The 26,617-nt window shown below is 44.1% G+C and overlaps 1 protein-coding gene across 1 annotated transcript in view; it reads left to right on the top strand.

Annotated features, from left to right (window-relative positions):
• TMEM132D (transmembrane protein 132D) overlaps positions 1 to 26,617 on the top strand; it is a 408,468-nt gene that overhangs the window by 74,434 nt on the left and 307,417 nt on the right. Inside the window, exon 2 of the mRNA XM_026656977.1 lies at positions 19,999 to 20,887. Within this exon, the coding sequence (XP_026512762.1) occupies positions 19,999 to 20,887 (889 nt within the window). The remainder of the gene's footprint in view (positions 1 to 19,998; positions 20,888 to 26,617) is intronic.

Below are 26,617 nucleotides of genomic sequence, written 5' to 3'. Positions count from 1 at the left end.
TCTCTCTGTCTAGATACTTGTATGTGCAGCTGAACAAATAATTGATTTTTGGTTCAGTATTTGAACTGAAAAATAAAAAATGAAATTGGTCATTTCGAACTAGAACTGATTTTTTTCATTTTTTTTAAACAAAATGTTAAAACCTAAAAAATAAATAAAAATTCTGAATGGTGAATAGAAATATTTTGAAACAAAATGTTGAAATCTTTCAAAAATGGTTCATTTTGATGATTTTCAAAATAATGTTTTGACATTTCTGAAACTTTTGTTTTCCAGTGGTGGTTTTCTTTTTTGGCCGATACTATTTGCCAAATTCAATCCAATGTCATGAAAAGTTTTGGTGCCCTGACAAATGCATTTTCAGTGAATTTACTATTTGCTGGGAAAAAATGCATCCAGCTCTGCTTATATGGCCCTCATGAGTAGGGTGTCATGTGCCCATTCTGTGCAATACTCCAGTGTTGTGTCATAAAGGTAAATCTCCTATAGAATCATAGAAGATTAGGGTTGGAAGGAGGTCATCTAGTCAACCCCCTGCTCAAAGCAGGACCAACCCCAACTAAATTATCTTTATGCGGTTGGTTAAAGAATTGCATCAATTATTAATGAGATTGTTTATTTTTTTTCTGCCTTAATCTTTTTGCATGCCCATCATTTGTGTTCTCTTTTCATGTTCAGGCTGCCATCAGAACTTATGTGAAACATCACCATATCCTTTTATCTGAATACTGTAATTATACATTGCCAACTTTTCAGATGGGGAACTTTCCTTTGTTATGTGATCTGTCTCTGATCATTTCTGTATTGCTCAGTGCTATAAGGATGAGTGCGTTTCACTGTGGCCCTTTTATTGAAATGATTTTTTTCTGTCTGTCAATGGGAATAATAAAGTGACGTCGAGTGTCTGTCTCTCTCCAAATGAATAGTGATGAGTCATGCATCCTGTCGTCAGTGATTTAAGTCGTAGAAAGTTCCTTGAAACTTCATTTATTGGACCAGCTTCTGTTGGTGAAAGAGAAAAGCTTTCACACTTACACAGAGACCTGAACAAGCCCTCTGTGTTAGCTCGAAAGCTTGTTCGTCTTACCAACAGAAGTTGGTCCAATAAAAGATATTACCTCACCCACGTTCTCCTTTGAAACTTCAGTAAGTCAGGACTATTGAACTAAAATACTGTGGTGTCAGCCAACTGATGCCTGGACACTGGAACTCTGTTGGCAAAGTGGCCTGTCTGGCTGATAGAGTAAATAGGCTTGAGTCTATTTTTTTTTTTTTTTTTTTTACATCAAAGGGCATAAATCCAGTGTAAACCCACTCTGGATTTACTCTGGATTAATACAGCTATAATTGAGAGCAGAATCTGCATCCCTCAGTGTGTGTCAAGGCGAGCACTTAGAGAACCATCAAGTCAAATACAGTAGCTAGATTTTGAGAAGTACTAGATGAGTTGATGACCTTTAATACTACTTGTGGTTATATATGCTGAATTATGCATGCTATGATTCAATGCCCATGTTTATTGCAGACAAGGGCACATTAGAAATCCTTCATTAGATACAGTTAACTAAATCTCATGCTTCCAGTCAGAAACCTGTCACCTGTGGGAGTCGGGGGAATTCTCCCTCATGTGCAGTGTAGTACAAATAGTAGGTATATGATGGGCTTTAGTTTTCTGGCCTTCTCTTGAAGCATTGGGTATTGGCCAATGCTGGTGACAGGATACTGCATTTTATGGTCCAATGGCTTTATCTGATGCTGTAAACCCTCTCTTCCTAGAAGTTCATTTTTTAATTAGGTAGTTCAATAAACACAAATAAAGCCTCCCCCTATGCTCTGTTATCAGCGGGGAGAGTCTAGAACACACAGCAGTTCTGGGCCAGTGTCAGAACATCATTTATGTCACGACTGTGATTGTTATCATGTCAGCCAAGCCCAGACTCAACAGTATATGCCCTGGGACAAGACATACTAGAGTCTACCAAGTTCAGATTCTCTCTTACGCCCATCACCCAGCTTTACTGCGTGTCCTGCACAATACTGCAGGCAAAGCTTAGGCGAGAGTCCTTGCGTCTGCGTGTGGCCATTCTCTGAGGTGGGCCAAGAAGGAGCAGCACCCTTAGGACGTGCATTAATTTTAGCTGAGCTGGAGGTCGCTCTTTGCAGATCCATCTCCTTCCTCCTCATTTAGTATACACTATGCCTCTATTTGGAGCCAGTTCTCCATGGTGTGCTGGGAATGCAGCAAGCTTCCCTCCCCACAATGCAGATGATCTGTCTGAATCATCTCCCGTCTGTACAGCCCTATTGCAGGCCTTGCTGGAGTGAATTTTGTCCCGTCAATCCTCCCTGTTTCTCACTAGAAGGCTGTCTCCCTTCCCCATTCAGTTCACGGAAACTTCTTTGCCAGCTCCACAAAGAGGACGTTGGTAAATAAAACTGTAAGATGGCAGTGTGCGCAAAAATCTCCAGGATTGCTAATGCAGAAGCCAAATGGGTTTGATGACCAGGATGTTGTAGGGCTGGCTTAGCTGACATGAGCAGGCCCAAGTTAAGACAAGACAAGACATGCCTGAACAAGTAATTGCCAAAACAATTAACTATTGTGAATCTGCTTAGAGTAAATAAGGGAGTTAAAACTAACTAGACTATTGTGGGTATGTTTATAATAAACAAAGACGGCAGAAACACCCTGAACTATAAGCTTGCTTTATTGGTCCGTACGCACTCTGGAAAGTGATTGGTCTGTGTGAGTATAGATTTTAGTAGCTAGGAAAGATGTATATAAACTATGTGGTGTAGGACATGAATTGGAAATTGTGGCATCACCATGTACCTAAATCCCCTGTGTCTGGGATTGGCCAGTGAGGGCAAAGAGCTGTTACAGTAAAGTAACCTGAGTGACGAGCTGGAGCTGGACTGAGTGTTTTGGATCCCACCGCGCTGGATGAAGTATTCTCCCAGATCTGGATGAGCAGAGTGGAAAGGTCTCAGAGGGAATCCCCGTGTTGCATATGCATTTCTTCTTATAGCGCTTGATCCTGCAGGTTCTGAGCTCCTGATGCCATTCCAGCAAAGCACTTAAGCGTGTCCCTAACTGTAAGCACACGGGCAGTTTCACTGAGTTCAACGCATACCTAAGTACTTCATTGGATCGGGAATCAGGATGCTCTGTGCCTTGCAGCATCGAGCACTTAGAAACTATTCCCTCCCCCGCCTATATAAACCTTCGTTTCTGCATTAACAGTACGAGATATTTTTCATAGAAAGAACAGTTTATAGTTGCGTAGTCCTCTCTGTAAAGACTATAAGGCTGCAGACATACATTTGTACTGAGTTTAACCTACCTTCTTTATACAGCATTTATTTTCCTACTGTCTCTTATTACACGTTACACCCTCTAACAATATTCTAACTTCTTCATAACTCTCTTATGAGAAATGAGGATTTGCCTCACTACAAAGGAGCTCCTCCACATTTTCTCATCCCCTTGATGTGCAAGTAATTGTTCCCTCGCTCTGTAACAAGCTCCAGAAAGATATGCAGAATTGGAAAACGAGTTGTAATGAACTTGGTGGAAGGGGGAGGCGGACAGGTTGGGAGCAGCCCTGCTATCAGAAAAGAATGATAATTTCCTTAGGATGAAACAGTTTCAAGCAATCTTGTAAACCTAAGCAAGGTTAGCAGGCTGACATGCTAATGAGGGAAGGACTTTTTTTAATTTTAATTGGTTACTTTTGGCTTTGAAGCCATATTGCTTTCTGTTTCTCTTTCTCTCTTCCCTTTTCTTTTTACATCAGTGCAAAATAAATGCGTAGATTTTAGGGTTCCAGTGTTTGATTCCTCCTCCCCTTTTGATACCTACTGATCTATTCTGACCAGTGCTTCATGCACACTTAACTCCTTAATTTAATTGGATGGTGCTCCCTTCTTAACAGTGATTATTGATGGGGACACACAGTGCACTGGCTTTGTAGAAATGGTTCTCCTGTGTCTTTACAGCAGTATGAGCAGAAATGGGAGACTCCCTCTGTCATAAAAGGTCACTCGTTGGCTTTTAATTTCTGTATTGGTCTGACAGATACACGTAAGCAATCCTACATCGTTGCCTCTTCTCTTCCCAGCAAGGAAGGTGCAGGATGACAGGAAATCAATGCTCTGATGTGAACTGTGATAATAGCAGGCCGACTCTCATCTCAGCCTTGCATGTTATGTGGCAGTGCAAAGGGTAACGTGATCTTTGCACGTTTTCAGATGTAATGTTCTCTCTGGAAGGGGACCGTTTTCTGGCATTCCGGAAGGGTAGCTGTAAGAAATGGGTCATGCGCAAGATAGAGGTAAGCTTCCCTATTGCACTGCTCCTTTGAGGTGCGGAGAGGATGCTCAGCGCTGTGTAGGATCAGGCCTTGTGCTAGAGAGGCAGTGGAGTTACAGCAAAGATGAATTATCTGCTGGTTTATGCTGCGCAACGTGGCCTAAGCAGACCAAAGAAAATGGCAAATAATCCCCCACTTCAAGTTTCAGCAGGAGACTTCTTGTGGAAAAGGCTTCTTGGAAGGCATGTGTTGAAAGCAGAGAGCTGAGAGAAAAATGAATCCTGGGACTGGAGAGATCTGGGTTCAGGTCCCAGCTTTCTTGCATACTAGCTGTGTGGCCTTGGGCAAATCACTTCCCTTCTCCAGTCTCAATCTGCAAACCAGGAATAATAACCCTTTCTTCCACCTGTCTTGTCTATTTAGCCTGTTGAGAGACAAGGTGGGGGAGGTAATATCTTTTATTGGACCAACTTCTGTTGGTGAAAGAAGAGCTCAGTGGAGCTTGAAAGCTTGTTTCTTTCACCAATAGAAGCTGGTTCAATAACAAATATTGTCTCACCCATCTTGTGTGTCTCATATCCTGGTTCCAACTCAGCTACAACAACGCGGCAAACAATATTAAACTGTAGGTTCCTGGAGGCAAGGACTGTCTCTTACTATGTGTACGTACAGCTCCTAACACAATTGGGCCTGATCTCAGTTGGGACTTCTGGGTGCTGTTGTATGACAGATAATAATGTGTATCTTTAAGTTCCCAGAGCTCATGATGCAGTGAAATACTAACAAAGGAACAAAGCCAGCGGTGCTGAATGGCTTCCAAGCAGTCTAGGGACGGGACGCACCTGGACATACCCATAATGTATCATAACCCAGCAGAAATGTAGTCTTGTAGTTTTAGGTGAGATTTCCTGGCAGAGAATAACTCCCAGATACAATTTACAATGCTGACACCTCCTCTGGGGTAGACACATGTATGTTCCTGTGTGTGGTGCTGAGTCATTAAAATAGTTTCTTTGACTCTAGGTCAGTGAACAGATTAGCCATGCCATTGGGTGAGTGCTGCTTCAAAGGCCAGGGTGTAGTATTTTTATCTGCGGTAAGATCCTGTCTGAGTTTGAAGGTCTTTGATTACACAGTACAGTTTGTTTCTTCTTGTGGATTTCATTCATTGACCTCCGATGTTATCTGAGCACTTAGTCTGTTCTGTGTCCTGTCTCACATTGAGTGGTGCTGTAAATACCGGCTCCTTTTTCTCCCCACGCTGCTCCTTCTTGATGAGGATATGGCAGCTCACATCTGGCCACTGGCCTTTGAGTGCCACCATAAAAAGCAGCCAGTGTACAGCCTGCATGCTTTTAAAACCATGTAACTGCCACATAGGCTTCTCTGCTTTCCTTTCTGTCTGAGATCAAAACCTCCCCTCAGCCTGTCACTGTGTAATAAAGTTGTTCTCAGTGGAGCATAACACTTAATGAAAAGCTTAAAAATACAATACTCGTTGTTTTAAGCAAAGGTTGCTACAGAACAGACAGAACAGGTAATTGAGTAAGTCAACATCAGTGCTCCAGCCTTGTCTGCTTCTGCCTAATGTCTGCAATAATGAATACTTAAATCAGAGCAGGGAAGTTGTCGAGCACCCATCTGGTTCTTCTGGGCAGAAAAGATCGGGAGCTTGAATGACAAAGGGCTCTGCCCAAAGGTTTGACACAGATCAGTGTAATACAATTACATACCACTGTCCACATTCAACAACATCCAGTGGCCGAGTAGATAATTCATCCTTAGGGTTCCAGAAGTTCAGAACGGCACGCAGACTGACAGAATGACACAAGATCTTGCCTCTAAGTCCTCAATGAAAAGGCAGTAAGTCCATCTGGAGTGAGGGCAGTGTGGCACAAGCCACCCTCAGCTCCTGCTCCTCTGGGGGTACAGGAGCCAGCTGGTGACGCCACCAAAGTGAGGACAGGCCTGTGAATGTTCAAAGCCAGACTGACTGAGAGATGGACTGATTCGGATCCCAATAGAACCCCTGTGGGAGCATGACAGCAGTACTACCCATGCCTTCCTCTGGGCATGAAACCTTCTCCTGTACAGCTGCCCCTGGCCCTGGGGAGTGCATCTTGCTGGGGGCAAAGCACACAGAAATTATGTTGTTTGTCTGAACTGTCCGGAGTTTGCAAACTAGGTTTGAAATCTTGCAAGAAGAGGCTTCCTTGTGAGACTCACTTCCAGCCCTAACGATGAAATATGATGGGAAAAGACAGCTTCTCCAGGAGATGTTGGAACTTCTGCTTCCATTGCCAGACAGAACCCATGAGTGCAAAAGTCGAGACAGAATTGAAGAGAGCTCAACTGGAACTGCACAAGCAAGCTAGAACCCTGGTTCAGCCTGATCCCACAGAACCCCCTGAGAGCTCCTGAGCACAGACAAATACCAAATTCCAGATGTTACTGTCACAGTTCATGGCAACTGCACTTGTATTCCCCATCTGTGGGACAGCAGGTCACCCACTTTTAGGCTCCTGGCTACCAGCCATCATCTCTCTTGGGCAGTAATTCTTGTCTCTCTCCCTCTTAAGTGTTTTTTGTCATGGTGCACAATTCCCTGCCTACACTGTGTTATTCCCCATCAAGCTAGACTACCTAACCAGGCCAGGATCTGTGCTTTGCTTTCTCCTAAGAGGCCACGAGCAGTTGTAATTACCTACAGTTATCAGTTACCACACAGCCCTTTCTAAGCAAGCACATTTATTCTTAAGGTGAAAGCATTACAGAGAAAACATTTAAAAAGAACCTACACGCATGGTAAAAAGCTGACCAGAGATCAATCCCAAATCCAACAATCACTCTGTCAGGTGATCAGACCCCCCTTCAAGCCCCACACAGGAGTTTTTTCTGTAGTTACAAGTTCATAACAATTTTTGCTCAGAACAAGAACAAAAATGAATAGTTCATTCTTTCCTTCATACTGCTTGGGCCTTGGATCTTGTACTCATGAAAGAGGTGATCAGCAAACAGTGGCTCTCTCCTTAAGGCATAGCTTCAAAAGGTTGGGTCTAGAGGTGGGAATTTCCATTCATCAACCTCCTCCCCACCGGTATTTCCTAGGAAACCCACTTAACTTTTTGTCCCAAAACTTCCTTCTTGTCTGGCACATGGTTTAAAATAGCCCTTTGATGCTCCTAACACTTTCCAAGGTTTATATTGGCCTTGTCTCCCCCCCTCCCCCCCCGAGAAGTTACATCAAATCCCACAATAATACATAAAGTTTGCATTCAATAGCATGGACTTCAAAGATACTTAAACTTCATTCAGTAATGTTTTTCAAGGATATTGCAAGAAACTGCCCTATCTGTCACAGTTACATTATCAGCACAAACTCACTGAGGGCCCGGCACTACTCCTATCTTCCTGCTGCACAAATAGATTTAAAATGGTGCTCCCTACACAACCCAAAGTAATGACAACTGATTTGTAAAGATTCACATTTATGCAACCAGTTGAAAGATTGTTGTTGTTGTTTATTATTAATATAAAACAACTGTAAGGAAAGGAATGCCCCCAGGGTGTGATAGTCCAGGGACTAAATCAGAGATCTGGTAGATTTCTTCTCTTTTTCTGAAGTGACGATCAATAATTTTGAAGTAAAACCGAGCTACGAACAGCTGTTTTTGCAGTTGTCCAAGAGCTACTATTTCACGGTGTGAAAGGAATCCAGCTCTCAGTGTCTTGGCCAGACTGCAGAGTATTACTGTTGTACTCCAGGGTAGCTCCAGCGGAGAAGCTGTCTGAACTTCCTGAGAGGCAGGTGCAGCATGTGTGTGGTGGGACATTCAGGGATAGGTCATATGCGTAAGTGTGTGCTGTACAAAAGGAGACTGAATCTGCTGCCTCTTCTGAAGATTTATCAAGTTACCAGTTTGCATATTCAGTGGCTTACGAAGACTTTTGCTTCTCCCACCAGTGACAACTATTTTTTAAAACCATGTCAGTCATGGGCAGAGTTAGCGAGCGGAAAAGAGAAAACGATCCTCCTACGGCATGCCCATTGAGGGAAATCCTCAACCATCCATCCACAGCATGGGTGACCATGTACAGGCTAAGATCTAAGGGTTTCAAAAATAATAACTCCAGTGTTAAGTACAGTGTTGGGAATTGGCCTGTATTGTCGTGTTCCAGTTTACTGGGAGGGGGATCATCTCCTTAAAGCAAAACACTGAAGGGCAGATCCTCCGCTGGTATAAATTGTCAGAATCCTGCTGACTTCCGTGGAACTATGACGATTTACAGCAGCTGAGGAGCTGCTCTGAGACTCAATAGTGAGACACCTAAACTATGTGCTTCCTTGATCCTGTCTGTGATGCTTGGGCATCCATACAGCACTTAACAAAACTGCCAGTGGCCTGTCCCAGCATGCACTGGGCTGGTGTAAAACCTAAGAAGGGTTATCTGGGGGTAGTGGAGAGGGGGAAGAAATAGATGCAGGCAAAAGACTCTGGCAGGCTACGTCTGTGAGAGCACAGCTTGCTCCCTCTTCACCTTAGCATCTCCCAGGCTAGTGACGTCAATGCCTGGCGACATCCCTTCCAGATTTGTGACCCAGAGTTTGCAACAATGTATGATGAGACCTTCCTATCCCCAGGACGCTCCAAGCACCAGCAAAAGGAACGTAAGGTCGAGCGGAAGCAAAATGTGCTCTCACAGACGTAGCCTGCCAGAGTCTTTGGCATGTGTCGCTATTTAAAAATAAATTCCTTCGCTGCTTATGGGGCCAAGAAAATTGATCCTACAGTTTGACAAAGCTAGTCAGTTCAACTCAGCTGCCTTATTGACCTGGTATGCATCATTTGGAGAGGTATGGATTTCAGTATTGCACATTGGAATCTTGAAGTTAGTTCTCTCCTATGGCAATGAAAAGATCATTTAACTTTGGAGCTACTGAATTCAAAAGAGCTCATATATAATCAGCTGAGATGCCCTAAGTAAATACTAAGATAACAAGTGTCAGGGGGTAGCTGTGTTAGTCTGTATCCACAAAAACAACAAGGAGTCCAATCTGAAGAAGTGGTTTTTACCCACGAAAGCTTATGCCCAAATAAATCTGTTTAAGGTGCCACCGAACTCCTCCTTGTTACTAAGATAACAGATGCTTTAGACAATATATATTTTGCAGCCAAACTGAGCTTCTCAGACCAGGTTCACAGAAAGATTTGCTGAGGTTTTTTAGCTATGGAAGCAAAACTGGGCCCAGTTCTGAAAAATTCAGGGGTGATTTTATGGCTTTACATGCAAAATATATAGTTTCACATGGTTGCAATACAAAAAAACCAGGTGAAATTGTTTTAAGCAAGGCTTGCACTAAGATTTGGGGTGGGGTGGGGTTCCCCCTCCTCCCCCCCAACATGAAATTTGAACTCCTGCAGAGCAAATCAAAGACAATGTTTGCTTCAGTCACTGTCTGGTTGAGTTCAGCACAGCTGCATGCAAATGATCAGTTAATAGTGAGGATATGGAAGATGAGTTGCATTTGTCCTGATGTTATTATGCCTTTTAAATTGCACATCAGTCACACGTCACCACTGACTTGATTCAGCACCGAACAAGGAGAAACACCAAGTTCAACTCGGAGATGATTCTCTAGATTATTCAGGTGGCTTCGCTCCTCCGGATTGGTTCATACCAGCCTGGGCTCACTGCCCTGTTCCTGGTGGACGAAACAAGTGAAACGAATAAGGATTGTTTTCAGAGCACTGTTGCATGCAGCCCCAGGCATTCTCATGCAAATGGGAGGTTGACTCTCATTTCTGATCTCCCTTGCCATACACGGTGCTTAGGGCTTCCTCTGTGAGCTTTTAAAAATCCCACTTTACCCTGGGCCTTAATTTTCTGTGACCGTCCATATGACACACACAACCCTGGTTTCTACAACAAGCTCCTTTGCGGAAACCTGCCTAGTTTGTATGAGAACAATCTAGGTTGCGGTTCAGGTTCTCTTTGTTTTAATTTGCCTTACTTTAGAATCCTTGTTAAATCCTCATGGTCAAACCCAGATGGCGGTACAGAGCTCAGGCTAGGTGTTGGAGATAGTTGTTGTTTGTGCTGATTAGAACTCTCCTCAGATAAAGTGTAGAACGGTTTGAATTTTTGGCCTTTGGCTGTTTGCAAGGCTGCTGTCAGCTTCCAGCGCAAGCTGATTTGTATTCAGTACACATCGCTGGCTCGCTGGTAGGGAGAAGCAGTGAGTGGACCAGTCTGCTGCTCCCAACAACCTTGAAACCAGCGGACCCAGCTGCACCGGGTGTTTTTAATAGTCTGTCCCCTTCCCCTCTTTCATTGCTGTTGCTCTTCTAGCCAAAATAGCCTCTGATTTACAGCCTCTGAAAAAGCATTGTCCTATGGAAGGGGAGGGGAGAGAGATTTTTTTAATCCCTCAGCTAATTAGACATTAAACTAAACAATTTTACAAAATTATGAGGTGAGACACTCTGCTAGCTTTAATATAAAATAACGTAATGAAGTTCCACATTCTGCCTGCGGAGGGGAGGGGAGGAGAGTTGTGATTGGAATGAGAGAGGAATAAAAATTGAACACTCTGAGCATTCACTCACGTGCTCGCTCCAAGTTGCATCCTCGGTGCTTGGCTGTGTTGAATGGTTCTTCGTCAGGCTGTTAGGAGGAGCGCAAAACGAGCATGCAGTGTATAAACGAGGCCCGAGCTGGAGGAATGGTCTGATGGGCTGGGGGTTCAAGGAGTAGAGCTGCTGAACAGATTTCTCATAAGGGCAGGACAGCGGTGAAACCTTCCCCTTAGCTTTTAGGCGTAGGGACTAGTTTGGCTGCAAAGCCAGGTAATGTTGTCTGAGATCATATTGGGGATTACCTGGCAAAGGGTCTGTAATAGCTTTGCTTGTTCACTCAGTGAGCGGAGAGAGACAGATGAAGATTAAAAGACATGAAGACAGGGGTGGGGAGTGTCTGTGCTACCAGTTGAAGGGAAACTGCAATTTACTCTTCATCTCACTACCAGCAAGTAAAGGTCTCCCCACACCTCCCTCCATTCCAGCCCAGACATTGGTGGGAGCTCTGCCTGCAAAGGGATCATAGGACCCCCGGTCCTTTAGCACTGCTGCTGTTTACAGGATGGTATGTGATGGTGGTGTGCCCAGTGAAGTGTCATAGCTTGTCAGGCAAAACTTATCTCTGCGTTGTTGTTGTTTTTTAAATAGGGCTTGAATTTCATTCTTTGATGGGGGGCAGTAGTGGGGGAGAGGGATTCTATTGCCTCTGCTCTTCTTTCCCACAACCTCCTGTTCCCGGCCCCGTTTCCTCTTCCATTTGACACTCCTTTCCCCCTAGTTCACACCTCCCAGCTGATCATTCGTCCACCCGTGGCTCCCAGTTATTCTCCTCACCCAGCAGTTTCCCCTCTCCCTAGGGAGGCTCTTTGCTTTTGTAGTTTTTGCATGAATTAGCCAGTCAAATGTTGGAGATCCTAGAGCTTAAATCCACCTGCTAAAGCTACAAGCTGCCCTTGTCCTCACTACGATTTAATCTCATGTTAGCTCATTTGAGTTCAGAACAAACCCTTTTTTTCCTAGTGAAGACTCTGCAAAGGCTGAGCACTCCCCCCCCCATTCCCCTCTGTGCTGAGAGGGGCTCTTGCGGGCCCCCTCCTCCTTTCCCCATGCATTGGCAGTGCTGTGAGAGGTGTAGTCCCAAGCCCTGCCGGCCCCCCGTACAACATTGGCTGAGCAGAGAGCGAGCCCGGCTCCTTGCAGCAGGGCGTCTCCAGCCTCGGTGTGCACGGGCAGGGCTGGAAAGTGCATGATCCCAGCTGCTGGGCACAGATCATAAAATACCATTAAACATAACAGAAATGATGAATGAGGAAACGAGAAGCTAGGCTGGTGACCTGTTTTGTGAAAACGGAAGTGCTGCTCAGCCATTGAACTCATGAGAGTATCTGGAGACATTGAGAGCAGGGCTGAGGCAGGCTCCATAATGTATCAGGCAAATGCTTTTTGTTAATTATAACGTTGGATTAACATGAAAAATACCAACATCTTCTCTACACAATTTCTTCTAATAAAGAATAAAACCAGCTTTAAAACTACAGTGATAGTTGCCAGCTTCTCCCAGGCTGATTATTTCTGCTGATTAGCACTTTCTCTGTCACAAACCATGTCAACAGCCTTCACTTCCCTGCTGGGAAGTCACTGTAAAACTGGCAACCAGGCTCATTAAGACAGACACCAGCACTGCTCACGGCGCTGGAATTATGAACAAGCCATGGTGGGGTCTCTGGAACATGTTTTAATGATTCCGTTTTGGGTAGGTGTGTACATCGGAGACAGGCCTGAATCAAGGCCCTGTCGCCAAACACTCCTGGACTAGAGTGTTCAGACTCTGGATCTAAATATTGCAGCTGTCTATTCACTAAATGTGAATAACGTTTTATTTAGATGGCATCCCCACAATTTCCTGTCAGAATAGAACTGTGCACTGACCTGTGCAAAATTCACTTGAGGCTGCGGAGAGAGTGTGAGCGAGACAGATATACAGGGAGGTATAGTTTCCGTCCGCACGTTGACGCAGGAACACATGCACTGAGGACTGAGCAATTCTAGTGCAGGACGAGGGACTGTTGAGTTCTAATGCCAGCTCTGACAGTGCTTCTCTCTGTGACTATATGCAAATCACTTAACATCTCTGCCTCCGTTTCCTCATCAGTAAAATAGAGATCATGTTACCTACTTGACAGGGATGTTGGGGGATTGGCCAACTAGTATTTTGTTAATTACTTTCAATATATGCAGGAAATATTGTCTCTCATAAAGTATACTCACTCCTGAATTAGTGAGGATAAAATGGTATCTATTACCACCCACTATGTTTATTCTGTGTAAACATAATAATGTACTAGACTCTTCTCCTCATTTTTTATTGTGTAACAGCCCATAATGTGGTCATCTAGAACGGTCCACTGTTGCTAGAAAATCAGGTACTAAATTACCTCATATGCATGTACAGGATTCTCTCACTAATTACGGTTTGTTTGTATTACAGTAGGCCCTAGAGGCTTCAGCTGAGATCAAGGCTTGGTGCTGCACAAACACATAGTAAGATACAACCCTTTTCTGAGGTGCCTGCAATCTAAACAGACACGACAGACAAAAGTGGGGAGAAAGGAAGCATTATCCCCATTTTACAGATTGGGAGCAGTGGCACAGAGAGGTTAAGTAACTTACCCAAGGAATCTATGGCAGCACCAGGAATTGAACTCTCAGATCTCCTGAGTCCCAGGCCAGTGCCTTAATCACAATTATGGTTCTCTCATAACATGTGATGTGACATCAGACAGTCATGACTTCAGTAGGCCTCCCTGGCCTTTGCGATCCTCCTGTTGCCCACCATCAGGTCAGTGGCCGGCAGATCCACACAGCGTCACACCCACTGGCCCTGTTGCTAACAGCTATTGCACTGAGGGCACCCCTGTAGAGGTGGGTTCTGTGACATCTAGACTGGAAATGCTCGTCAGCCATAACTATAATTTCACTGCCAGGATACTACCACCATATCGATTTTTTTTCTTAATAAAATGCAAAACGTTCCTACTGCATTTGTGTCCTGTTTATTTTTCATGTTGGGAGGCGTTTTCCAAGTTGCAGCTGTTGGACATTTCTGATGTGGAATCTGTGTTCTTAGGTACTAATAACTCCTTCCCCCGGGGCTTCAGGATAATGAGCCTGTTTTAGCCTTTTGCAGTGAATTGCTGAATGTAATTGGTATTTTGGTGGCTCAGAGTAACTAACATCAGTTCAGGTCAACTCAATACTTGTCCAGACAATAAATATTTAGGTCAGATGGCAAGCCAAGTGAAGAGTAATAAAGCATTTGTGGAATAAAGCTTTGGAAATTGGTTCTCTTTGAATGACATCCATGTTGACCCCTTGTTGCTCTTGTGAATAAGTATAAGGATCTGAGGTTGCCTCAGAAGAATATGCAATTTATGGCCCAATTAGGGTGTGCGTCCTTGAGTACGAAGGTCAGATGTTCAAACAGGAAAAGTTGGACAGTATTTGTGACTCGTATTATTGTTTAACAGTGTGTGTCTTTGCTCTTCAGGACTGACAGTTCCTAGAAAGGATGGAGAGCTTATTCCTTAATATGATAGCCTGCCTCAGGTAATTGCTCGACAGCACAGTTAAGATAGATATCTGGCAGTAAGAGAAGCTCAGTGTCATTGAAAATGTTCTCTTAGTGCCCAATGGCACACAGCATACATTTGTTCAGTGGCATTAATGTAGTTCTTGGATCAGGTAGGGTTAAGCAACAACAAGTAAATACTATAGGTCAGTGGTCGGCAACCTTTCAGAAGTGGTGTGCCGAGTCTTCATTTATTCACTCTAATTTAAGGTTTCGCGTGCCAGTAATACACTTTAATGTTTTTAGAAGGTCTCTCTCTACAAGTCTATATTATATAAGTAAACTATTGTTGTATGTAAAGTAAATAAGGTTTTTAAAATGTTTAAGGAGCTTCATTTAAAATTCAATTAAAATGCAGAGCCCCCTGGACCGGTGGCCAGGACCCGGGCAGTGTGAGTGCCACTGAAAATCAACTCGCGTGCCGCCTTTGGCACGCATGCCATAGGTTGCCTACGCCTGCTATAGGTCCTGATTGTCATTACACTAAGGCCCCTTTATACCGCTCTGGCAATGTAAAAAGGGCTTTAAAATGAGTGTAAATTCTATTTACATTCACTGTAAGGCCTCTTTTCATTGCCAGAGAGATATAAGGGGGTTTTAATGTAAACGATTATGAGGCTCAATCATCGAATAATAGAAATATAGGGCTGAAAGAGACCTCAAGAAGTCATCAAATCCAGCCCCCTGCACTTAGGCAGGACCCAGTAAACCTAGAGCATCCCCGACAGGTGTTTGTCCAACGTGTTCTTAAAAACCTGTCCAGTGATGGGGATTCCACAACCTCCCTTGGAAGCTTGTTCCAGAGCTTAACTAGAATTTTTTCCTAATCTCTAACCTAAATCCTCCTTGCTGCAGATTAAGCCCATTACTTCTTGTCCTACCTTTAGTGGAGCGGAGAACAATTGATCACATTCCTCTTTATAACAGCCCTTAACACATTTAAAGACTGTTATCAGGTTACCCCGACCCCCACCCTGCAGTCTTCTTTTCTCAGACTAAACATGCCCTGTTTTTTAACCTTTCCTTATAGCAGGGCTGCCCAGAGGATTCAGGAGGCCTAGGGCAAAGCAATTTCAGGGGCCCCTTCCATAAAAAAAAGTTGCAATACTATAGAATACTATATTCTCGTGGGGGCCCCTGTGGGGCCTGGGGCAAACTGCCCCACTTGCCCCCCCCTCTGGGGAGCCCTGCCTTATAGGTCAGGTTTTCTAATCTTTCATCATTTTTGTTGCTCTCCTCTGGACTCTCTGATTTGTCCCCATCTTTCCTAAAGTACAGTACAATTATCTCCCGTGTCTAACATACAGTGCTTCTATTAATACACCCCAGAATGATATTAGTCTTGTCACAACTTCATCACATTGTTGACTTATAACCATTTAGCCAGTTATTCTACATTTTGAAGTTGTATATTTGATTTTTCCTTCCCAACTTAAATACTTTGCACTTATCTTTATTGAATTTCATTTTGTTGAATTCAGACCAATTCTCCAATTTGCCAAGGTCATTTTGAATTCCAATCCTATCTTCCAAAGTGCTCGCAACCCCTCCCAGCTTGCTGTCATCTGCATGTTTTGTAAGCATACTCTCTACTCCATTATCCAAGTCATTAATGAAAAAATGGAATAGTACTGGACACTGGACTGACTCCTGCAGGTCCCTGCTAGATACACTGTCATATTGTGGGGATGTATCTCTAGGGGTGATATTCACCTCTGTGCAGAAAGCCACACCAAAGCTTACTAACCGTTTAAGAACCACATAATCCCTAAAAAGAGAGATTTAAGTGGGACATAAGTGGTGCTTAGGCATGATGTTAGGGGGTGAATTTCACTCTAGGGTTAAAGATCACATGTGTTTTGTGTAGCGATTCTGCATTGTGGATGTAGCATGAATTATTTTTCTCTCACATAGGCCTTGGCTACACTTGGGAATTCACTGCGCTGCCATAGCAGCGCTGCCGCGGCAGCGCTGTGAAGCACGAGTGTAGTCGCGCCGCCAGCGCTGCGAGAGCTCTCTCACAGCGCTGTATGTCCTTCACCTCTCCGAGGGGAGTAGCTTGCAGCTCTGCGAGCGAGCGTGCAGCGCTGCAGGCTCTGATTACACTGGCGCTTTACAGCGCTGCACTCACTGCGCTCAGGAGGGAGCGTTTTCACACCACTGAGCGCAGCAAATTGCAGCGCTGTACAGCGCCAGTGTAGCCAATGCCATAGCGTGGTTTGACAATGGTTGGAACTCCATTAGGCCAGATGGTAATATCACTTGCACCAGTGTAAATCTGGAAGCGGCACCATTAAAGTCAGTGGAGTTGCATCAGTGTGAGAGAGATCAGACTCAGGCCTATTGACTTCAGGGAGGTTACTCTAGATTTACACTGGTGTAAATGGGAAGAGAATCAGACCCAGAGAGCAATGCTGCCAACTCTTGTGATTTTATCACAAGTCTTGTGCTATTTGGTGGTGGTTTTTTTTAAATTCCCAGCTCCTGGAGTCATGTGATTACTCAAGAATCTCAACTTACTTTTTTTTTTAAACAGAGGAAGTTTCAAGCCCTCAAGGTTATAGAGAAAAGCTTAAAAATGTGAACTATTAAAACCTGAAGGCAAATAAAAAGACTCTAGATTTGTTTATTTTTTAAAATTTCATGATTTTCGGGTGATACCCGACATGAGAATTTTGAATGCTTGCAGAGTCAAATACATAGCAACCCACATGCTTTATACAAAAGACTCTGGTGCTCACCACTGGTCACTGGGAGCCCCTATAAACGCTTCTTTAACTAGTGTGACAGCTACAGCACCGATAGGCATCTGTGCTGACTGCAGAGTCATTGTTGAAGGTCATTCATGGAAGTTGATTCTAGACATGGAAGTTGAAACTAGACAAAATTAGACTAGAAATAAAAGGTGTACATTTTTAACAGTCAGGATAATTAATCATTGGAACAACTTACCATCTCCCCCCTCTCCCCTCCAAAGATATGCTCTAGTTCAAACAGGAATTAATTCAGGGAAGTCCTATGACCTGTTGTATGCAGAAGGTCAGAATAGATGACCACAGTGGCCTCTTCTGGCTTTTTAAACTATGACACCCCAAGAATTGGGGACAGCAGCACTGCTGTGTCCCTGTATAAAAACAAATGTCTCTGGTATTCTATACTAATGGTCCAAACCACGACAGAGTACAATAGTATAGCTACATTTTATGGGGGCCAGGGCTGTAGAACTTTGAAATCAGCCTAGCAGAGTTCTGGGTACTTCTTTCAATGCACAGTTGAAATGGTAGGCTGCTAGGTCTTCCAACCCCCTCAGGGCATCAGTGAGGAGATGTTTGGAGAGGCAATTCAGCATTCCAGCCTCTTTCCTTGTCAAAGTAGGCCTGTGATCTGCAGGGGCTTTCTGGTGGCTCTAAGCCACAATGCTGTTTACACGGGTTGTATCAGCAGTACTGATCTTTTCTCAACCTTTTAGTGTTTAATTATGCAGGCCTTTAACGCAAACATAAACAGCACAAAGGGATGTCATAAACTCCGCTGGCAGCAAAGTACACAAAAATGTGACCGCACCATTACTAAAAAGACTTTTATTCCCACGGTGCACTCTGTGGGATTTTGCCAGTGAAGTTTTTCAAATTCCTGTGAATGTGGGTTGTTTTCCCCCTCATGGCATCATTCAGGGGAACAGTTCTAGGGCGCTCACTCTTTTTAGCCATTATAACGGCTGACATTTATTGAGTACTTTACCCCAAACTCTGTAGCGGAGGAAGGACTGACTGAGTGGTTAGGGCGCTAACCTGGGCCTCTGAAGATCCAGCTTTAGTTCCCTGCTTTGCCACAGATTGCCTGCGACACCTTGGGCATGTCATTTAGTGTCTCTGCTCCCCGTCTGTAAAATGAATATAATTGCACTCCCCTACCTCCCAGGGGCATTATGAGGGTTAAATTCACTAAAGGGTTACACACTTCGTTGCATCCATAGGCTGAGCAAATTGCATACACCAGGAGCCCTGGCCCTTCTCCATTCCCTGTGTGCCACCCTCCAATCCCCATCTATTTCAGGGAGTCTCTGTAACCCCCTCCAGCATGTGACCATGTGCCTGGGGTTGTGTGTGTCTGCCTCCGTTTTTACTATTGGCCTCCATTTGCCCCACTCATGGCAAGAGCTCTGTGTGGCCCCCCACCCATATCCTTAGGAATGAGAGGCTATTTGAGTCTCCAGGCCCATTCATTTCTAATACTCTCTGCTAGGACTGGCAAGGAGGATGCCAGTTGTGGTGCTCTCTGTGATATGGATAGTTGTCCATCAGGACCTGGATAAAGAATGCATTTCAGGGTGTATATACAGAGAGCCTCCCAACATGGGTCGATGGACAAGGGCTAGTGCTGTACAAATAGCCCTTTAGACAGTGCTTTGAAATTGCGGTTCTAGCTGGATCTTGGGCTCTGAAGCCCAGCCCCCTCTTTAAGCTTCAGAGCATGAGGTCCAGCCCAAGCTGCAACTTCAAAGCGCTGTCTGTAGAGGTAGTTTTTGTAGATCGTTATTGCAAGCCTGCTAGCCCAAGTCTGTCAACCTGGGCTGGGAGTCTCGCTCCAAAATGCTACATAAACATACCCTTATAGGCCATAAAACTGGTCACTACCAGCCTGGGATGGATTCACGTCAGCTTCCTAGAGGCTAAAGTTTCTGTAGCCATTATCAATACTAGGACCTTGGCTTAATGATGCCCAAGGGAAGGTCCCTTTAGGATAGCCTTAAGGCACTTTGTAGTGAGAGTGCTTGTAATACTCCCACTGGCTCCTAGATGAGCAGAGTTAAGCCAGTGCAAAATGCTTTGGGAATTCCCATCCTTAGGTTCTGCAGCGATGGGCACTAGAGGCAAAACACTAATCCGGCAGGCATAAATAAAGGGCTTCAGTCCCAGAGGTGCCAGGTTGGAGTAAATTCACACAAATATTTAAAAATAAGTACATGTATGTAACAAGTAAGAGAGCCCGTGTGATCCAGTAGACAGGACACTGGATGGGTCTCCAGAACCCTGGCCTATTCCCACCTCTGCCTCTAGCATGCTGTTTGACCTTTGGAAAATCTCTTCATCTCTCTGGTTTTGCTTCCCCTTTGTTTGCCTCGACTATTTAGTCTGTAACCTCTTGTAGGGACTGTCTCTTACCATGTGTATGTACCATGCCTTGCATGTCATGGCCGGGATATCTAAGCATCGCTATTGTACTAGTCCCACTAACTCTTTATCCAACAATTTGGGGAATAATTTTAAGATATTTCTGTCTGATATAATTGAGCTGGCCGAGAACACTGAAATAAAAATGAAAACGGGTCACTTACTTGCTGTCTGCCTTTCCAAATACTCCACAAGAGTCATGTTGTGACATGGGCTCAGATTGCATCAGATCGCATCCTGATGCTGAATGTTTCCAAATTTTCTCTAGCATTTTGAACTTCTAAACTCTCCTTTCCTTTCAACAGTGACCGAGAGTCGAGGCATCCTGGAGAGTATACAGAGATTTTCTTTGCTGCCAACTTATCTGCCTGTGAGCTATCATATCCACAATGCGGACGTTTCCTTCTTTCTTAAGGAAGCCAACCAGGATATCATGAGGAACTCTAGTTTGCAGTCCCGGGTGGAGTCCTTCCTAATCTATAAATCCAAGAGGCCACCTGTATTAAATGCCAGCTATGGACCCTTTTCCGTTGAACAAATAGTGCCGCAGGACCTAATGTTGTCTTCAAATCCATTTGGATCCACCAACAAGTTTTCCTTTAATTGGAAACTCAAAGCCTATATCATGAGCGACAAAATTTACCTGAGCAAGCCCAAAGTCCAGATCCTGTTCTACGTTGTGGGCAGGGACTGGGATGACTACAGTACCATGGAGAGGCTGCCTTGTCTGCGGGTGTTTGCCTTCCGCGAGACGAGGGAAGTCCGAGGCAGCTGCCGGCTGAAGGGGGATCTGGGATTGTGCGTGGCCGAGCTGGAACTCCTGCCAAGCTGGTTTAACCCCCCCACGGTGGTGGCCGGCCGCAAGAAAGCGACGGATCAGTCTGAAGGGAGCCCTGTGGAACTTTACTACACCATCCAGCCGGGGGACGAGACCGGGGAGTGCACTAAGGAGGACGTAAGGAAAAGTAATGGGATCAGACTGGGAGGCAACGATATTGATGAATCAGTACCTCCTTTGCAGAGAATTGGAAGTGTTTTCCTTTACCAGACATATGGTGGCCCTTCCTTAAGTGAAATGAGGTTGGATAACAATATCGCAATCCAATATATACGAAAGACTGTCAAACAAGGTGATATTTTGACTTTCCTTGTGTCTATTAATAAAAATTCAACGGAGGACCTGTTCACACTGAGGTAAGTTCTTTCTAAATTCCTCTGTTAAACTGAAAATCAGATGGCAGGGTTTTTTGTTGTTGCTGCTGTTGGCTTTTGTTGTACTGGAAGTCACTTTCACAAGGGTAAATTGATGGTAGATTTCCAACAATTCCTGCTTTATAGATGAGATTTAAACAGTGTTGCTTGTTTGATTCAATCTAGCAAATGTTGCCTTCTTCCTTTTCTATTATCCAGTCAAATATAGAGTGACCTGGGTGAGGAACAGTCTGTGAACAAGAGGCCAGCTGCCTTTGAGCAACTTCTGAGTAGTGCAAATGGGACATTTGAGAGCCATTTACTTGTCAGTAGGAGAAACTGCAAATTTCCCCCTGACCTGGATCTTGCAGAGCTCCTTGAGCAGTGATACTCAGACTGAGGCTTGCTTTGTCTCCTGCGGCTCTTTGCAGCACATGATATTAAAACGCTGTGTGATTTAATAATTAACCAATCAGGATGCTTTAAGTATGTTATCAGCCAATTGTAGAATACTTGGTCAGTCATTTTGCTGTGAGGAAAAAATAAATAAATAGTAAATGAAACAATGAATTCACACTATGGTGGCGCTTTTGGGTAATGTTGATCGCTAATTTGGCTCCTGAATCACTGAGGTCTGAGTATCACTGTCCTAGACATAACTTGCTCTGTCATTAGAGCCTCTTGTTAAAATGACTACATGCCCCGCACCCTGCCTGGCCTGTAAACCCTATTAGGTTGTTTAATATTTTCTTTTTAGGAATCCCAAACATCCCATGATTAAAATAAATAAAATATTTTTTTTTCCTCAACCCAAGTGAGAAGTTCCTTAGTTTTTAATGAAAACCGTACCTTGCAGTGCACCACCGCTCTGTTGTACTTGGTTGCTTCTTTGACAGCCCAGGATTTCAGGCCATACTGTAGCAAGCTTGGAGTGCTTACAGTGCATCAGGAGATTAACCAGAAGGCTTCAGTGGACAGTAAATTCACACTACATGCAAGTGACGTTCTCCCCAGTGGATTCTCTAGTTTCAAGCTTGTCACTCTCTCTCTACCAATAGCTTGTACTGCCATGGAAGAGAGGTGCACAGGGCTAATTTTTGTCTATTATTCCCTACCAATGAATGATGTCACTTCTCTGAGTGTTGGAAGTAAATGTCATAGTCTATAGTCTAGACTTCTGAGACTGTGCTCTGTGATATGACTTTCTGGGCATGCTGTAGAGATGAGCTGCAGCAAACAGATTCAGGGACCATTCAAGCACTGTGCCTCCATATGAGAAGATACCGCCCTCTTGGCAAGCAGTTTACTGTCCACTGTAATAAATATCTTAGGCAGACACTCCACAGTGAGCAGCTTCTCTGCACGGTAGAGACAAAAACAGTTTCTAAAGCCTTAGTGCTCTGACTTGAGGTAAAAAGAAACCTCCATTCTCTGCCAGTTGTATTAACTTGAACCCCAAATTCTCTGGCTAAAGCCATCTCAGCTTCTTAGAAATCTGAATTATAAACCAGCACAAGGCTGAAATGGATCCTGCTCTCCCAAAGTGAGGAAATATTGGTCCTGATTCTTCATTCAGTTATGCAGGCTTAATTCCACTGAAGTCAATGGAGTAGCGCCAGTGTAAAACTGGTGAGAGTGGAGGACAGGGCGTGTTATTTTTCTGCCACCCAATGAGATTATTTTCCTTCTCCAAGTGTGCAAGATACGGACTGGGTGAGCTAGGTGGCTTCTGCTGTCTAACACTTACTGTAAAATTACTTTCTGCTTTGGATATGCTGGTTAAAGCTGGTTTGGTGAGTGTGACTAGGACAGTGGTTCTCAAACTTTTATACTGGTGACCCCTTTCACACCGCAAGCCTCTGAGTACAACCCCCCTTGTAAATTAAAAACACTTTTTTATATATTAACACCATTATAAATGGTGGCTGCAAAGTGGGGTTTGGGGTAGAGGCTGACAGCTCCTGACCCCCCCCCCTGGTAAAAACCTTCCGCCCCCCCGCGGGGCCCCAACCCCCCGTTTGAGAACCCCTGGACTAGGACATGCAGTAGCCCCTTACAGTACCCAGCCTACTTTTAAAAAAACATCCCCCCCCCCCCCCCCTCCCGCCCCCAACCCTTGAGTCAGAAAGGAAGCAGTTTGGATCTTGGGCAGATAACTAATCTGTGAGCTGTTAACAGACAGGGAGATTGTATTCTTTACAGACAGTAATTCATTACCCAGTCATCTCTAGTTATTTGTGTACTTGTGATCTTAGGAGAATATGATTTCAGACATGCATGGAAATTACTACAATGCTTGAAAGTTGGTTTAATTATAAAGAGTATAGACCTTTTCAGTCTAAAGGAGAATAAATACAACCACTTTCCTTAATTGTGTTTACATTGAGACTTTAGGGCCTAAAAAGTTGATATTGAAGCACTTATGTGCTAATTAACTGTGATCATTAAAAAGTAGAGCTGGCCGGAGGATGACAATTCATAAAGGAATTTGAAATCTGGCTTCGTTTTTCATATGAATGAAATGCAAAAACTTCAGAATTCTGGGGAAAAAATTGTTAGCATTGATTGAAATGCTTGGTTTTCTGTTTTATTTTATAATATATAAAATACAAAATTAGAAAAAGAAAAATCATTTCAAAATAAAAATATCAAAATGGGACATTTTGGCATTATTAGAATTTTGTGGAAAAAAAAATTTTTTTTTTTGGCCAAAATCATGTTGATTTCATGAAGCATTTCACTTTCGATGGAACTGTATTTCCTTTGAAAAATGGCCTGTTGAAGTTTTTCCAGCTAGTGCTACTTTAAAAGAAAGGCTTGCTGTAGTAGCAAAGTTGTCAAATGTGTTTCTGAAGCATCTCTGCCTGTCTGTCTCTGATTTAGCTACCATAGCTCTAATTTATTTTTTTTTAATTCCTCTGTCATCACTGTAGTATCTAAGTTCCCCCTTTGCCCCTCAGTGAAATACACGTTGCTAACTCAGAGTCTGGGGAGCTGCTGTTTGTATAGGTCAGCAAGCAACCAGTGCTAAGAAAGGACAAATGTTGAGGTCTATTCAGTACTTCCGGGGAGAGTCACCTCGTGTCAAGGACTAGTGTAACCCCAGTTGTTGAGTGGGGAATAGTGTTTGGTGCTGACCCTCTGCACGGGGTGAATTTCACCATCTGTGGTTACCCATTGGAGCAGCGTAACAATATTTAGCATAGGCATTTTTCTATTTGTAATGTAATTTTGGGGAGGACAGGGGAGAACTGAGGCAAAGATTTACAAAGATGCCTGTGGCTTTGGTGTCCAATTCCTTTTGGACTGGGTCTGCCCTGTAGGGCATTCGGTTCCCTCATGCGACTTTGAAAATCCTACCCTGAGTGTTCAGACATGCGAAGGGTGAGATGGAATGCTCCAAAACTCATGATAAATTTAGGCTGCATATTATGAACATCTTCCTGATGTTGAGCTGTGTTAGGCTGTGTAATCGTGGGGGAAGCCTAGTCACTTGGGCTGTTTAAAACTAGACTGGACACTGCAGGAAAAAACAGTCCTCCGCTGGTCCCCAGGAGGTGGATGGCATGGTTCAATAGGTCTCTTCCGTCTCGAACATTTGTGGTGCTATCGAAGATTTGCATACAAGGCTGCAGTAGAATAAGTGCAGGCATATATAGACAACCTCTTAGCATTCATTTTGCTGGTATTCTAAATGCCAAGGATCTATGAGTTAAAAGACATTAATGACAGGGCAATTTCAATCTCTCTCAAACCCTGCCCTGTGACTGAAGTAAGATTTTCCTATAATAAAATAGGACCTGACATGTCAGTCTAACATACCATTATATTGCATGACCCTGCCTTGCACTTTGCCAGTTACAGTACTGGTAATTTGCAGTCTAGCAGCCTATTCTGATTTCAGAATGCACAGTGCTGTGTGCGAGTAATAGAAACCATCATGGCCTTTTCCTCAAAACTAATTGTTTTCAAATCACTGAAATTTTGAAATCTGTCGTGGTTCACAGAGATACAAATGTGTGAGCTTCAGAAAGTGCTCCTGCCCATTCTGGAAACATGAAGGCACAAATGTCAGTGTTAAGGCTGTTAAGTATCAGGGGGTAGCCGTGTTAGCCTGTAGCCACAAAAACAACAAGGTGTCCGGTGGCACCTTAAAGACTAAAAGATTTATTTGAGCATAAGCTTTTGTGGGTAAAAAAACCACTTCTTCAGATGCATCCTGGAGGCCAGAGGAATTGTGAAAGGAATGGGGGTTCGACTGCCATAATCCCACCTGCTGTATCTCAGAATTCAGCTGGTGCCTGGCCCATTGCCAAACTACTCTCAATCAGCATGGAAGAAGCCCAGAGGGATGCAGCATTCCCGTCCCTTACTGAGATTGAAAAGCAGATCCTGCTACACTTGAGAACTTTAGGCTGCACTGTCAGATTAGTGCATAAGAACGAGGAAATGAAACAGACTAGAAACAAGGTTATCCAAACTGAGTGAAGGGCAGAATAGAAAGATGCAGGTTAAATAGTCAAAAGCACGTTGGTTGATTATTTTAAAAAATTCTGATAGCTTTAATAAATTATTAGGAACACAAAGAAGCCAAATATATATATACACAATTTTAAATAACATAGACCAGTGTTTCTCAAAGTCGGTCCGCCGCTTGTTCAGGGAAAGCCCCTGGTGGGTCGGGCCGGTTTGTTTACCTGCCGCGTCTGCAGGTTCAGCCGATCACGGCTCCCACTGGTCGCGGTTCGCCGCTCCTGGCCAATGGGGGCTGCGGGAAACGGGGCAGGACGAGGGATGTGCTGGCCGCAGCTTCCCGCAGCCCCCATTGGCCTGGAGTGGTGAACCGCAGCCACTGGGAGCCGTGATCGGCCGAACCTGCGGACGCGGCAGGTAAACAAACCGGCCCGGCCCGCCAGGGGCTTTCCCTGAATAAGCGGCAGACCGGCTTTGAGAAACACTGTCATAGGTGACCGAATCCTGTGCTCAGTTACACCAGTATAAATCCAGAGAGAAAGTCTGCTATGATTCAGAGGGCTTATCTCGATGAACAGTGAGAGTGTGGCAAGCTGGGGTGTAAGTCTACAGTGCACTAGCTTGCCTTGGACTAACTGTCCATGTCAACCCTGCTGCCGGGCACTAAAAGTCCCCTCGTGCACTCTGACCTACTCCCCAGTAGATCAAAGTGCGTTAGGGAGGTTTTGGCGTGCAGTAGCAGGGTCTACATGGACAGCACAGCGTGCTGGTATGCTGTAGATTTACACTCCGGCTTGCCATGCACTAACTGTTCATCTACACAAGCCCAGAGTTTGACTCATGGTTCTGAACAACAGTGTTCCTGTAACAATGAAAGTCCCCCTGACAGAATTGCATGGCCCAACAGTTCTGTTTATTGCCCAAGCACTGTGTTTTGATGAAACCCAAATGACATGCTTAGTGTTTACCCATCTTGAAATTAGTTGACGATCTGTGAAAATTAAGTTTTCGAAAACTTTTAATTAAAAAAAAAAAGTTTCTACAAAACAGTGCAGCTGTTCTCTCTCCCTTTCAATTAAAATGCAATGGTGCAAGGTTGGCCACTCATGTGCATATATGGCTTCTTTGGAAGATGGAACAAAAAATTAGGAAACGTTTTATGAGACTGTTAACAAGGACCCAAGTTAAGATCCATTGATTGTGTGCACATAATGGCATGTTAATTTCCATGCAAATGGACCCACCCGCCCATGCAGCATG

The sequence above is a fragment of the Terrapene carolina genome, unplaced genomic scaffold (assembly GCF_002925995.2).
Source record: "Terrapene carolina triunguis isolate 2854851 unplaced genomic scaffold, T_m_triunguis-2.0 Scaffold234, whole genome shotgun sequence".
NCBI classification, from domain to species: domain Eukaryota; kingdom Metazoa; phylum Chordata; order Testudines; family Emydidae; genus Terrapene; species Terrapene triunguis.
Note: the sequence above shows the minus strand (reverse complement) of the source record. Positions and strands in the feature narration are given on the sequence as shown.